At 35.0% G+C, this 13,909-nt stretch overlaps 2 protein-coding genes and 1 pseudogene across 2 annotated transcripts; all 3 read left to right on the plus strand.

Moving 5' to 3' along the window:
• The first annotated feature begins 103 nt into the window (after positions 1-103).
• LOC132294312 (serine decarboxylase 1-like) lies at positions 104-4,376 on the plus strand (annotated as a pseudogene).
• Positions 4,377-4,518: 142 nt separating this feature from the next.
• Positions 4,519-6,770, plus strand: LOC132294313 (uncharacterized). Its single transcript, XM_059792121.1, has 2 exons — positions 4,519-5,109; positions 5,194-6,770. The coding sequence occupies exons 1-2, from the start codon at positions 5,020-5,022 to the stop codon at positions 5,722-5,724; spliced, it is 621 nt and encodes a 206-aa protein (XP_059648104.1). The 5' UTR covers positions 4,519-5,019; the 3' UTR covers positions 5,725-6,770.
• Positions 6,771-12,074: 5,304 nt separating this feature from the next.
• On the plus strand, positions 12,075-12,865 carry LOC132295865 (uncharacterized). Its single transcript, XM_059794131.1, has 4 exons — positions 12,075-12,166; positions 12,238-12,400; positions 12,475-12,604; positions 12,699-12,865. The coding sequence occupies exons 1-4, from the start codon at positions 12,075-12,077 to the stop codon at positions 12,863-12,865; spliced, it is 552 nt and encodes a 183-aa protein (XP_059650114.1).
• The last annotated feature ends 1,044 nt before the right edge of the window (positions 12,866-13,909 follow it).

Consider the following 13,909-nt stretch of genomic DNA (forward strand, 5'->3'; position numbering starts at 1 on the left):
AAGTAAAATACCACTAAATACTCACCTGTAAAATTGATATAGGTTGTCCTTGAATGCACATGCACCGCACGTGACCCCCGGGTGAGAGAGAAACAGTTTACGTTCTCAATGGCATTTAGGCTCCCGACTCTATATTTCTAATCGCACTCGTGTGTCTCTAACCCTCTGAAGAAGTTACGTTTCAATCGCCTCCTCTAAGGTACTAAACTATCACTTTCGAACACACTTCAATCATATCTGCAATTCTTATACAAATTATCATTGTAATTATTTAGTAATCGAACAGTTCCATTCTTGATTTGTGCTTCTGTGACACTTCTTCTCCCTGGTTCTGCTTTGTTTCATGAGTTGCTGACACATTGAAATACCGTCAATTAGGTTAATTTCTGGCTTGAATAGCCATAATTGGAGGTGTTGAAATGTTTACTGGTGAATCTAATCTTGACAAGACCGGAGGATTTCGATCCCTTGGCGGTTATAAATGATCCTTTGCCGTCGGCTGTTGATGATGGAGAGAAGAAGGAAAGGGAGATTGTGCTTGGAAGGAATGTGCATACAATGTGTCTTGAGGTTAAAGAGCCCGATGCTGACGATGAGGTTACAGGAGAGAGGGAAGCTTATATGGCTGGTGTATTGGCAAGATATAGGAAGTCTTTGATTGAAAGGACCAAACACCATCTGGGTAACAAAGAATGCCTTTTTCTGACCTTTGGGGTTTAATTTTACTTTTATGAATGTTCATTTATTGTCAAGTTTGGTGCATTATACATTTTGGCATTATGTATGACAAATGCAGATGATTAAGGGGACTCTATGTAGATTGATTGTTTTGTGAGAATTATAGTTGAATTTTTTTTTTTAATAAAAATGATTTCTTTTAGGAATTGCGCGTCTTTTAATTGCCTATGTACTTAAGTGATGAGGGTGATAAGGTAATGGAATGATAGGGATAGTGCTTTGATAAAATAACATGACATCTGGATAACATAAATTATAATTTATCACAAATGTTAGTTATGTGCATCTGTTTCGCCATGTTATGTGAGCAAAAATCATGTTAGGTTTATTAGAAAATGTATGATGTATCACTTGTCTGTTCATTCATACTTGCAATATGATTAAAGATGAGGATGTCTTTTGCGTGATAAGATTGTTCAAAGTATTTTGATCACACACTCTTTAGGGTTGGTGACTTAGAGGTTGTAAGATTTAGGTGGCAATTAATAGATCAGATGGTCCATATTTATCATAAGAATATAATATGGATGAAAATGATTATATTAATTATAGGTATGCTTGATGGAACTGTGCATCTAGGTTAATGCAGGAAACAGCTGAATTTGTTTAAATTGGGGAGGTAGTTTTAGAAAGGTCCAGGGTAAAGCTTGGTTCAACTTGAATCAAGACATGGGCATTTTGGGGACCTGCTTCAACCTTGTGATAAGATCATAATTAAACCTATTCCATCTAGTGTCCAGAAGGGCAACTAGACAGTTAATGTTTTATGCCGGATAGCTTGAGACTTGTTCAACCTCCCCCACTGCTCTTCCGACATATTATACCATACCCTGTTTGTAATATAATTCTTCCGAGTGCTCTTCATCTTTCCTCCTTCCCTTTATTCTTCTCCATCTTTCCCCTATCTTTCTTCTATTCTTGGTACCAAAGTCATAGAACCCTGACAAGTTAATTATGCTTTGTGGTCATAGTATAGAATAATCTTTGACATCAAACACCTATAACTACCTCTACTATTTTCAATGTTAATTTATTGTAGTCTTCATGGTACTGCTTAAGGAATAGGATTTTATTCTGTTAGGTAATAAAGCATTGGCCATTCCTGTGAGTTGTTTTACGCGTTGTGAGTCCCTCTTGTAAGATTCATCAACGTTGGAATCAACAACTTCAAGTATCCTTCCTGAAACTACTCTTATCCAGAATAATCAAACCAGAAATCACAAAATGATAGTGTTAAATTACTTTTTGATATCATCAATGCTACTGGTTCAAGAGTTACATTTTGGAACTGAAATAGAAATAAATCTGGAAACCTCTCATTAAAGTTCTACCTTTGCATATTCATTTATGAAAATCAGTATTCTGTTACAGGGTACCCCTATAATCTGGATTTTGATTATGGTGCCCTGGCACAGTTGCAGCATTTCTCCATCAACAACCTTGGCGATCCATTTATAGAGAGCAACTATGGTGTCCATTCCAGACAGTTTGAAGTGGGTGTATTAGACTGGTTTGCGCGTCTATGGGAATTAGAGAAGAATGAATACTGGGGTTACATCACAAATTGTGGCACAGAAGGCAATCTTCATGGTATATTAGTCGGGTTAGTAGCAACGAGCTTTATTCCTTTGAGCTTTTTCTTTTTAAGATGATATAAACTACTGTTTCTATTTTCAAAACAAAATTAGAAATATACTGGTTTTGCAGGAGGGAAGTGTTTCCTGATGGAATTCTATATGCCTCACGTGAGTCGCATTATTCAGTTTTTAAAGCAGCATGAATGTACAGGATAGAATGTGAAAAGGTCAACACTCTAGTCTCAGGTGAGATTGATTGTGAAGATTTCAAAGCTAAACTCCTTTGTCACAAGGACAAACCAGCTATTATCAATGTAAACATAGGTATTGCTCTCTCTCTCTCCCTCCCCTTCTTCTCCAAACCCCCACAATGTGATATGATGCATGCCTCACCCATTATGTTTTTGAAGGAACAACTGTTAAAGGAGCCGTTGATGATCTTGATCTTGTTAGACAAACCCTTGAAGAAATAGGATTCACGCATGACCGGTTCTACATCCATTGTGATGGGGCTCTGTTTGGCCTCATGGTGCCTTTTGTCAAGCGTGTAAGTTTTCAGTGCTTTCCTGAGTAAGTGCTCACTTTTCTGGTCAGAAGATGGGTTGCATTTTCCAGAATGTTGCTTACTTGATGCATATATATATATATATTTATTGGGGAAGTTAGAAAATTCCATCAGTGAGTTTCAGCCTGGAAGATAATTAGATGAATATCTTTCCTTTTGCTGATGTTAAGCATTTGATTTAAGTTCGTGTGCTACTAGTGTAATGTTATTGGGTGTTGGACAAATGTGGTACGATCAAATGGTTAGGATCTCCTTGGTTGGACTCACTCATTTAACAGTGGATCCTGTACATATTCCTTGTTTTTGGCATGAGAAACACAAGTGCGTGGTTGTTGAAGGTGCGTTGACTGCAAATGGGATGAGTTAGTCCCTACTTGGTTCTCGTCCTCGGACACACATATTGAACACTTGCCAACCCAAAAAAGAAAAACTTTAGAAATTGTTCCCTTCCATTGTCAATACTTAATTGATTGCAAGATGGAAAAAAATAGTATCTTCCAGAAATAATGTTTGGAAGTGATTTGAAAGTAGCAAATATCTCTTATGAGCTTGATTTAATAAATAGTAATTATATAGGAATAGCCTCCCTCTCTTGTTTCCCACTTGTGTATGCTTGTCTTCAATATTAGTCATGATCTTAATTATAAAGGGAATTCTGTTATACAAAAAGCCAGCAATGAATCTTTCACATTACTATAGTTCTTTAGCCATTTTAATCTCCGTTTATATAATCTAAATAGCATTTCAAATTAATTTTGCAATTAAAAAAATTAGAAAATTCCTTGTGCTCATTGTTTTTGGTGATGACTAGGCACCAAAAGTTACTTTTAAGAAGCCCATTGGAAGTGAGTGTCTCAGGCCACAAGTTTATGGGATGTCCAATGCCTTGTGGTGTCCAAATAACAAGATTGGAGCACATTAATGCCCTCTCAAGGAATGTGGAGTACCTTGCTTCTAGGGATGCAACTATCATGGGAAGCCGGAATGGCCATGCTCCAATCTTCCTCTGGTATGCCTCAAACCGGAAAGGATACAGAGGATTCCAGAAAGAAGTCCAGAAATGCCTCAGAAATGCACACTACTTGAAAGACCGTCTTAACGCTGCTGGAATTGGAGCAATGCTTAGCACAGTTGTGTTTGAATGTCCACAAGATGAGGAGTTTGTTCGCAAATGGCAGCTTGCTTGCCAGGGTAACATTGCTCATGTGGTGGTAATGCCCAACATCACTGTTGAGAAGCTTGATGATTTCTTGAGTGAGCTTATTGAGAAACGTGCTACATGGTATCAAGATGGAAAACTTCAATCTCCTTGTGTTGCATCCGATATAGGTATGGAGAATTGTCTTTGTGGTTTACACAGGTGAGGGACTCTTGTGCTTTCAGAGCTATTACATTTTGTTGTTTGTTATCTGTATCAAAGACTGTTTCTTATTAGATATTAGATGAGTTCCATGTGCTGTTCAATTTTACTCTTATCAGATATTAGTGGAGTTCAACTCGCTCTTCAATTTTATTCCTATCAGATATTAGATGAGTTCCACTCGCTCTTCAATTTTACACTTCGCCTTCATACTTCTCTGGCTATGTATTTGTTATGAAATCTGAGATTCCTTAATTGACTTCTTACAAGCATGTGGTCCACATCTCGTCTACATTTTAACCTTGTGCACGGCAGTGGCAGTATTTGTGTGGTATTGCTGCCGTGAGTTTGATGCTTGTGTAAGTTTATTTGCTGCTTTGAGTTTATTTTACTGCTTTGAGTTTATTTTGCTTAGTCTTTAATTGCTTGCTAGCAGCTCATGTGGTACTAGATGAATCATATTATCTCATTGTAGCTGTATATGTAATTGCTTAATAGGCTTATGCACTAATAACCTATAAACATATAGTTTATTTTTTATGGTGATAATAGTTGTTTAGGGATGGCTACTAATATCAGTAGTAGAGCAAATTGGAAAGATCCAGAATTATATAAACTTTTCTTAGAATCATGTCTCAAAGAAGCAAATAACGGAGGAAAAAGTGGTGGTAGTCTTAAAAGAGAATCGTGGGACAAGATCAAGAAAATAATGGCTGAGAAAAAGAATGTTGAACTCAGCCAAAGACAAATGAAAAATCAGTGGGAAGAAAAAGTACTTGATGTGGAAAACATTGATGAAAAATATCGGAAATGGGAATGATCCAGACACCAAGAATTGGGGTGCGGAGAAATGGAACGATTATATAAAGGTAGCAGTCTCTTTCATTTCACACATTAATTAAGATGAATATATTTGGTGGTTAATATGTAGAATAAAACTTGATATGTAACAGGAAAATCCAGATGCAAAGCAATTTCGTTATGTTGGTTTACAATATATTGATGAGCTGAAATCTTTATTTGATGGCATAACAATGATTGGACAAGCAGCGCAGAGTCCATCTAGGACGTGTTTTTTTTCAGATGGTGTAAAGAACTCAGCATCTTCTCAACCAGAAGTAGGAAGTTCACAAATACGAATTGACCTCGAGTCCAGCTCTTCAATTATGCCTTCCAATCAAAGTAAAGATATGTTGCCAAAAGGTAAACGTCGCAAGAGCAACAAGTATGGAGATCTTGATGACCATCTATCAGCTATTCTTAAGACGTTAGAAAAGTCTGATGGGCCTAGTATCGAAGAGTGCCATCACTATTTGGATGGCATGCAGACACTTCAAGTGGATGACCCATTATATATCGCTGCTTGTAGTATCTTTTGTGAAGGTAAAGCACATAGAGTGCAGTGGATATTACTAGCTCAAAAACCAGGAGAAGTTAGGATTACTTGGATAAAAATGAATGCCAAAAAACTAGGATTTTTTTGAATAGATTATTCGATTAGTTTGTTTCCTATTATTTCTTGTGAATATTTTCATTTAACCGTTCAGTTGACTTATGATTGAAAGTTCCCTTGTTAATTTGCCAGTTACTTTTATTGTAATTTAGTTTAGTGTTTTGTTATGCAGATTGTAGACTATATCCTATACTCAATTAATGTTACAGAATTTTGAATCAATGCATTTTTGCTGTGGACAAGAATTAATCTGCATGCATGTGTACTTTTTTTTTTAGGTGGCATGCCTACTCTTAGTCTCTTACATAAACCTTGAATTTGACCTCCTCAGAGAACATTACAATCATGATTTCTTTTTTAATTGTGTACTATTGAATGGTTTGAATAGGAGAGAGATTGGTGATTGTCAAATTTTGAAGTTATAGCATGATAATTGCTCAATCAGGTCCGTATGCAGATCACCACTACAAGAAAAACTTTAATGTGAAGATCAATCCTTGTGTGTACAATTTTACATCTTGTGGGCTGACATGGAACGCTGCGTCAATGGCTCATTGCAGATTGTTGGGGACAATTCACTTATTAAAGGTATTCTTTGTACTTCTTTTGAATAATCACCATAAAAGCCATTCACTTCCAACCTGTTTTCAGTATCTAAATGTATATCAAACGTAAAATCTTTCTAAGTTCTTTATATATCTATATATGTGGTAGGTATTTGAACTTTGAAGTTATTCCTGCTAGTACGTGAAACATAAGATTATTATGGACTTGATCCAACTAGTATCTTCTCTTCCTGCATATATTGACCTAGTTTGATGTTTGTGTGTGTGCTTGTGTGTTTATATATTTGTATGTAATTGGTTGGGAGGGTAATATAAGCAATTCATCAACACTGACCTTATATATACATGTATACATGTATGTTGATGTAAAAACTCAGAAATATGTTCTTCAAGGGTGGTGTTAATACTGGAATTGGTAAACTAGATGAATGGGTTGAAAAGCTATGCTTTACTACAATTTTTATGGCTGATTCCTTGCCCCATGAACTAATTAGACACCTTGAAGAACATTGAGAATTATATGAGACTGGACAATTCAGCAGTGACCTCGGTTGCCAACTACGGTCCAAGTACAGAATTTAGAATACTGAACTGCATACTGTGTTGTATTTTTCTGTTATATAAGTTGTGAAATGTCACATACATAGGTATTTAAGTTGGGTACATATTTGTCACGATGGTTGCTATTTGTGTATATGGCAACCGTGTTACACATCGAAATGGTGTTCAGGTTTGGTGCAATACTGGCTAATTTCTATATGCAGGTTTACTGGTTTAGCAACTTCTAATTCGAGATAATAGGAGGGTCTTTAATGTTCTAAGTCTGGGGTTCCATAAGCATATGATGCGCCTATTTTTATCTCAGACAAGCATATGAGCCCATTACAGTATCCGGAAACATTCTTTGAGGTGGGAGGGAAGCTCTGGTTCAAAGTACTAGTGAAAAAGATTGATCATCATAACTTATTAAGTAATGATGAATTATGCCAAACTTAGATTCCTAGTAGGTGAGGATGATACAACTGTTTTGGCTCTGAGATTTTTTTTTTTTTTTTCCTTAATTGGTATCCACACAAATGTCTCAACAGAGAGGCTTGAATCCTTGACCTCCATTTGGGAAGTAAAGGCCTATACCACTAGGTTACTGGCACGTTGGTTTGGCTCGAGTTTTTGAGATGTGCTTGACTGAAGGTAGGGTCAGTGATTAGAGAGTACCATGATTTGTAAACTGATCTGAATCGGAGAAATGATTTTACCGGCAATCTAACGAGGATTTGGATCAAGATTTCTTTAGGGAGATAGTAAAGATTCGAATTTGAATCTGCTATGCTCCTCCTCACCATCTTGTTTTGCCTTTGCTCCTGCAAGTGGGGGATAATCGAAAACCCTAGATTTTGGTAATATGGGTATCAAAAGCGGAAGTTGGAGCCTTTACTTCATTAGTCGCCTTAACCTTATTGTTAAATGGATTGAATTGGGACCGGATTAGACTTTTATTGTTAGGTCTGGACTGAATTCGGATGGTGTCAGACTTGATTTGATTCGAATATGATAAGAGATAAATATTCAATTTGTTTGGATTTACAACCTGGTAGATTATTTAGAATGAAATTCATATCCGAATTACTTTCTAAAAAAATTGAATCCATATTCGAATTTTTATAATGTTAATAAATGCATATCCGATTTGAAATACCCAATTGAAAAATTATAATGTTAATAATCGGATATCCGATTCGAAAACTCAATTGAGAAAATATTCAATTTTTTTGTTATTTTAATGTTTAAAAGAAATTAGTAAACAATGATTTGAAAAAAGGAGAGAACTTGGAGAAAAAATAAAAAAGAGAGTGAAAATAGGTATTTGACTTTTTACTGAAGTAAAAAATAAAGGGAGAGAAAATTGGGAGATAGAAGAAGAAGAAAAAGATATATTTGATAAATAGTATTTTAATAATATGTAAATATTATATATTGTAGCATTAAATAATGTATTTAAAAAACATTATATATCATATTATATCCAATGGAATTATTATCGAACTGGATCAATCATTTGTTTAACTCTAGAATTATTGAATTAAGATAACTAACGAATTGTTAGATTGAATGTTCGAATTCCTATTCAAATTAATGAATGAGATTAAGAATAAAATCAGATCTATTGACAAGTCTAATGGTAAAAAAGATTGCAACAGCAGCTGTCATATTATGAAAAAAAAAGCAGAATTTCTAAGTTTTCTGTCCTTTTGAAGTGCTATTTGACTTTTAAAGTGGTATGGCATGCAAGGGAGAAAGTCTAGGGGTGCCAGTCACATCGTGCATTGGACCCATCCCAACTCTACGTGTAGTGCACATGCAAGTGTGTTATACACATACGAATCGAATGAGCCCGGCGCATCCAAGATCTATTCTGAAGATCAATATAACCTTTTGTTATGGGGGTAGAAAGCAAGGAAACCACTACCAATATGAGCATTCCTTGGAACAAACATATCAAGACCAGTCCCTTTAAGAGAGGGAAACTGATCAATGGCATTTTTAATGCCAACCATGTGATCGATGATAATCAGAGGTAGACACTGGCCAGATTGGTACTGGTGCATGTTTAGTGGGCATTGTCCGATAAAGGTCAGTCAGCACATAAAGAAAACATCAAGAAGATCGATTTCATGACAGAATCCAGCAGTCTCCACTGATTAGCCCTAACTACTGGTAGTTAGGAATCTCTCTCAAAGACAGCTCTGCATCAAACATTTTCAATCATTTTAAGCTTCACATCGTGAAAATCATTTGTCTCTTGACCATACAGCCTATTATATATTCCTCTCAATCCAAATATAATAAGCCTTAATAGTGTTCCACATCATAGCAAGGGAGGGCAAGAAAAGAACAAATGCTCGATCTCTATATATAATCACAAACTATTAATTTCAAATGTAATAATCAATACACACACACACACACACATATATATATATATATGTGTGTATATATATATACACACATATGATTTACATTTTTCAAATTTTTTTTTTTAAATATCTATGGTTGAGCAATCCAAATCATGATTCAAACTCATCTCGTTGTTGGGATTAGACCTTCTACTTAACCACCACAATGACAATAAGTCATGCAGTCTAATTTATCACGTAAAACTGACGCCAATGCATGACATAAAACTAACATATATTCATACATAAATATATTTTCAAAATTTGATGCAAATCATGCAATAAATCAATGTGGCACAAAACGATGATTTAAAAGTGAATCAAACAAAAGCAAAGATTAGATCAATCGAGGACCTATTGTTGTGTTCATATCAACACTACGATAACTAGTATCTTATACACTACACAAGTCAAATAATAGCGTTTGTGACACCATAAAAATCACAGTCACTTTGTACCACTTCTTACTGTGCATCCATTTGACAATTCACTTTAAGTGTAATATATATATTTATTTGTGACACCATAAAAATCACGGTCACTTTTTACTGTGCATCCATTTGACAATTCAAAGTGTAATAATAAATATTTTTATTTGTGACACTGTTTCACCGTCACAAATATCCTATTTGTCATTTATTTTCTTATCTTTGCAGTATACTTCTCTACTAATGCTATTTCCTAATTGCCCCTTTTTTTTTTTTGATTTTTTTTTAAAAGAAACTAAACAGTATTCAATCATTGCACATCCTTCTAAAGCAAACATTTAAGAATATATATCACACTTATACAAAATCACAACATACTAACATGATTTATTCATATCAAACAATCATGTAATGGATATAAAATTCCCTACCATTCAACAACTTCCAAAATTCATAAACGTAGTTTCATTATTGTTCCAAAAAATTGGAGGAATGCTTAAACAGATAAGGGATGTGAAGTGGTTAATTAATTATATCATATATGTATGGTATTTTGGTTCTTTAGCTTAGTTTGAGTTAGATTTTCTATTTTGAGGATGACCTAGCTATCACCTTGAGCCAAATCTGTAGATGAGTAAAAATTATATATATTACTAATCTGATAATTTTTATTTATTTTTATTTTGCAAGAAACTCACACACACCACTCATACACCTCACTTTGCTCCTTTTGGAGACTTGAACCATCACCATTCACTTTGAAAAGTAGAGGAGATACCATTAGGCCACAAAACTCTTAATCATCAATCTGATAATTGCATTACCAAAATACCATACATGATATAAAGGTACTGATCAAATATCATAATTTTGAAAACTTGATACACCAACAATATCCAACCTAGTGCTGATTACCATTACCACGGCTTTGTAGGATTCATACCGTCCTCAACAGCTCGATTAGTTCACCAGGACTTGCTGCAGCACCATCGTCTCTGACAAAATGTTTCATGACTGCAACCTCATTCCATGTTACTAGATTTGGAATTCCTAAACTACCAGCTCTTCTAGGTAAATAGCAGGTGTTCCATGCCACCTGTGAACTAGTTTTATTGAGTTTAGGGCCAGACCAGAGGAAAGCTTTGAAAATACTGTCCATCTCCAGTATAATACTTCTTGGCAAAATGAACTTGGAGCTCCAATACAGTTGAGTGAAAAAAAATACAATTCTAATAAGATGCATTCTGCCAGCAAAGGAAAGATCCTTCTCCAATGTGTAATTCTAAAACTGATTTTATCGATGAGAGTCCTACAATCCGAGGCTTTCAGCATAAAAGTAACTAAAGGAACTCCAAGATATCACTGGGAGGACACATTTCTCAAATCCAAGGAATGCTAGGATGGTGGATTTTAGATGCTCATTTACACCTGTGATGAAGACCTAGCTCTTACTGTGGTTGATTTGAAGGATAGAGAGAGAAGAAAATGTCTTAATAGCATGCTTAATTGAGAGTAATTAGGGAAGGAAGGGAATGCTGGTGTCTGAGAAAAGCAAAAGGTCATCAGCAAATATGACATACTTATTCAATAATTTTAATGCATTTTTGCTGTGCAGAAGAATTATTATATGCATACATGTGTACTTTTTTTTTTTTCTTTTTCTTTTGGGTGGCATGCCTACTCTTAGTTGCTTACATAAGTCTTGAGTTTGACCTCCTCATGTCATCTATACCAGCCTCTTTAGATTTTAGATCTCTAAAAATACCACTTCAACTTTTTTAAGAGTCACGTCAGCAATTCCAAGAGCCACGTCACTAACTTTCGCTCTCCAAAAATATACACTCCATCATGCTCTCCGAATTTTCGTTCTCTAAAAAAAAAAAAAAAATTTAAAATTAAAATTAAAATATTTTTTTAACCCTTTCTAAACGATTATATTTCTAACTGTTATATTTTTCATCTTATATAATGAATACTCATTTGCTCATCTGAAAATCATCACTACAATTATCTTTCTCCATTGTAGCAAAATATCATTATCTATCTTTTTCAATTTTGAAATTCCAATGGCTTCGTCATCATAAGCTTTTCTTTTAGCAGACTCTAATTCTTCATCTTCCTCGTCATCCTCTTCGGAAGATGACTCTATTGCCGTGTTGATTCAACAGGATCAAGACGAGTTCTATGAGATTATGAATTTAGTGAGGCCAGAGATAGTTAAGCAAGTATTTCAAGTCCGTAATAAGAAGCAGTACATTCATCGTGACCGAGAGGGAAGCCACTATCAACTAATGAAAGACTACTTTGACGAGAATTGCACATATCTACCGGAGTAATTTCACAGTCGATTCAGGATGCAACGAGAACTTTTTCTTCGTATCCTTAATGATGTCAAAGCTTATGATGACTACTTTGTTAAAAAAAAAAAAGGATATGACTAGTCATCTGGGGTTGTCTTTTATACAGAAGATAACAACTGTTATTCGTATACTCGCATATGATTGTGCAGCCGATCACTATGATAAGTATATTAAAATTGGCAAAAACACTGCCATTAAATGCTTGAAGGCATTTTGTAATGCCATTGTTGTTGTAGATGCAGAGGAGTATATACGCCTACCCATGAAGCCGAAATAGCACGACTGCTTGAAGAAGAGGAGCATAGAGGATTTTCGGGTATGTTTGGTTCTATTGATTGTATGCACTGGGAGGAAAGAATTGCCCAATGGCGTGGCACGACGCACATAGGGGATGCTCTGGTAAGAATACTCTCATAGTGGAAGCTATTGCCTCACAAAATTTGTGGATCTGGCATTCATTCTTTGGAATGCAGGGTTCACACAATGATATAAATGTATTTAATCATTTCCCTGTATTCAACGGTATCGTCAATGGCCAATTACCTCCGGTTAATTATGTAGTGAATGGACATCACTATAGAATGGGGTATTACCTGTCTGATGGTATATACCCTAAGTGGGCAACTTTGATGCAGACCATCTCGCACCCAACCATTGGAAAATAAAAATTGTTTGTTCAGCGACAAAAGACATCCAGGAAAGATGTGGATAGTAACGCAAGGACCAATGCGTTACTGGGAGAAAGATGACTTGCGCCTCATAATGAAAACGTGCATCATTCTTCACAATATGATCATTGAAGATGAGCGTCACGTAAATGTTGGAAGATGGACTCCGCCAACGGAGGACCGATTCCCACTTTAAGTCGATGCCTATCGGTTTTAGCGGCACACATATTCCCTCGCTAACTTCAGATTCGCAACAGAAAGACAAATACGCAGTTGAGGAATGATTTTATGAAAAATTTGTGGAACCGCTACGGTGATGAAGATGTTTAATTTATGTTGCATTTTGTTTGCTTTTAAGATGTTATGAGATTTCGTGTGCTAGAATTTTTATTATGTAATGGTTTTTTAAGATTAAAAATAATGAATTGGAATATGAAAATAAGGATTAAAAAATTCCTATGTGAATAAGTAGATGAATTTTTAATTTTAATTGTTTTTTTTTAAAAAATTTTAAAAAATTGAATTTTTTATACTTTTTTAAAAAACAATTATAACCGTTAAGGCATTATTTGTGTCAGCCAAACAGTATCTTAACGGCCAAATGCATTGTTTGTGGCAGAAATTTAAAATTTAAAGTAAAAAATTAAAAAAAAAAACATTAAGTGGAAAAAGCAAAAAAAAAAAAGAAGGTTTTTTTTATTTATTTTTGGCCCCAATAAATTTTTTTTTGGACAAACAGTGCATAAACAATATATTTTTTATTTAATGAATTTTTATTTTATTTTATTTTTTTTTAAAAAATGAGCTCAAAATAACCTATTTTTGGGGATTTTTTTTAATAAAAAAAAGCAACCTACCAAACAGTGCCTATTGTTTGTTGTCTGTTAAAAAAAACACAAGCGGCTCAGCAAAACGACGCCATTTTACAAAAGAAAAAAACATAAAAAAAAAAATCACGATGGCGGGCTGGCTCGCGGCCTACCCGTGAGGCAAATTGAATGGTGCCAATTGGGGAGAGATTGATGATTATCAAAATTTGAAGTTATAGCATCATATTTGCTAAAGCAGGTCCTTTTTGGGTACAATCGTACATCTTGTGGGCCACATGGGACGTTGTGTCCACGGCTCATTGTAGATTTCTGGGAACAGTTCACTTATTAAAGGTATTCCTTGGACTACATTTCAATAAATTTTTTTTTTTCACCATATAATTCATACACTGCAACCTGTTTTCGGTTTC

The sequence above is a fragment of the Cornus florida genome, unplaced genomic scaffold (assembly GCF_030987335.1).
Source record: "Cornus florida cultivar Cherokee Brave unplaced genomic scaffold, ASM3098733v1 CherokeeBrave_3.0.0_Hap2_Chr02, whole genome shotgun sequence".
Taxonomy (NCBI): domain Eukaryota; kingdom Viridiplantae; phylum Streptophyta; class Magnoliopsida; order Cornales; family Cornaceae; genus Cornus; species Cornus florida.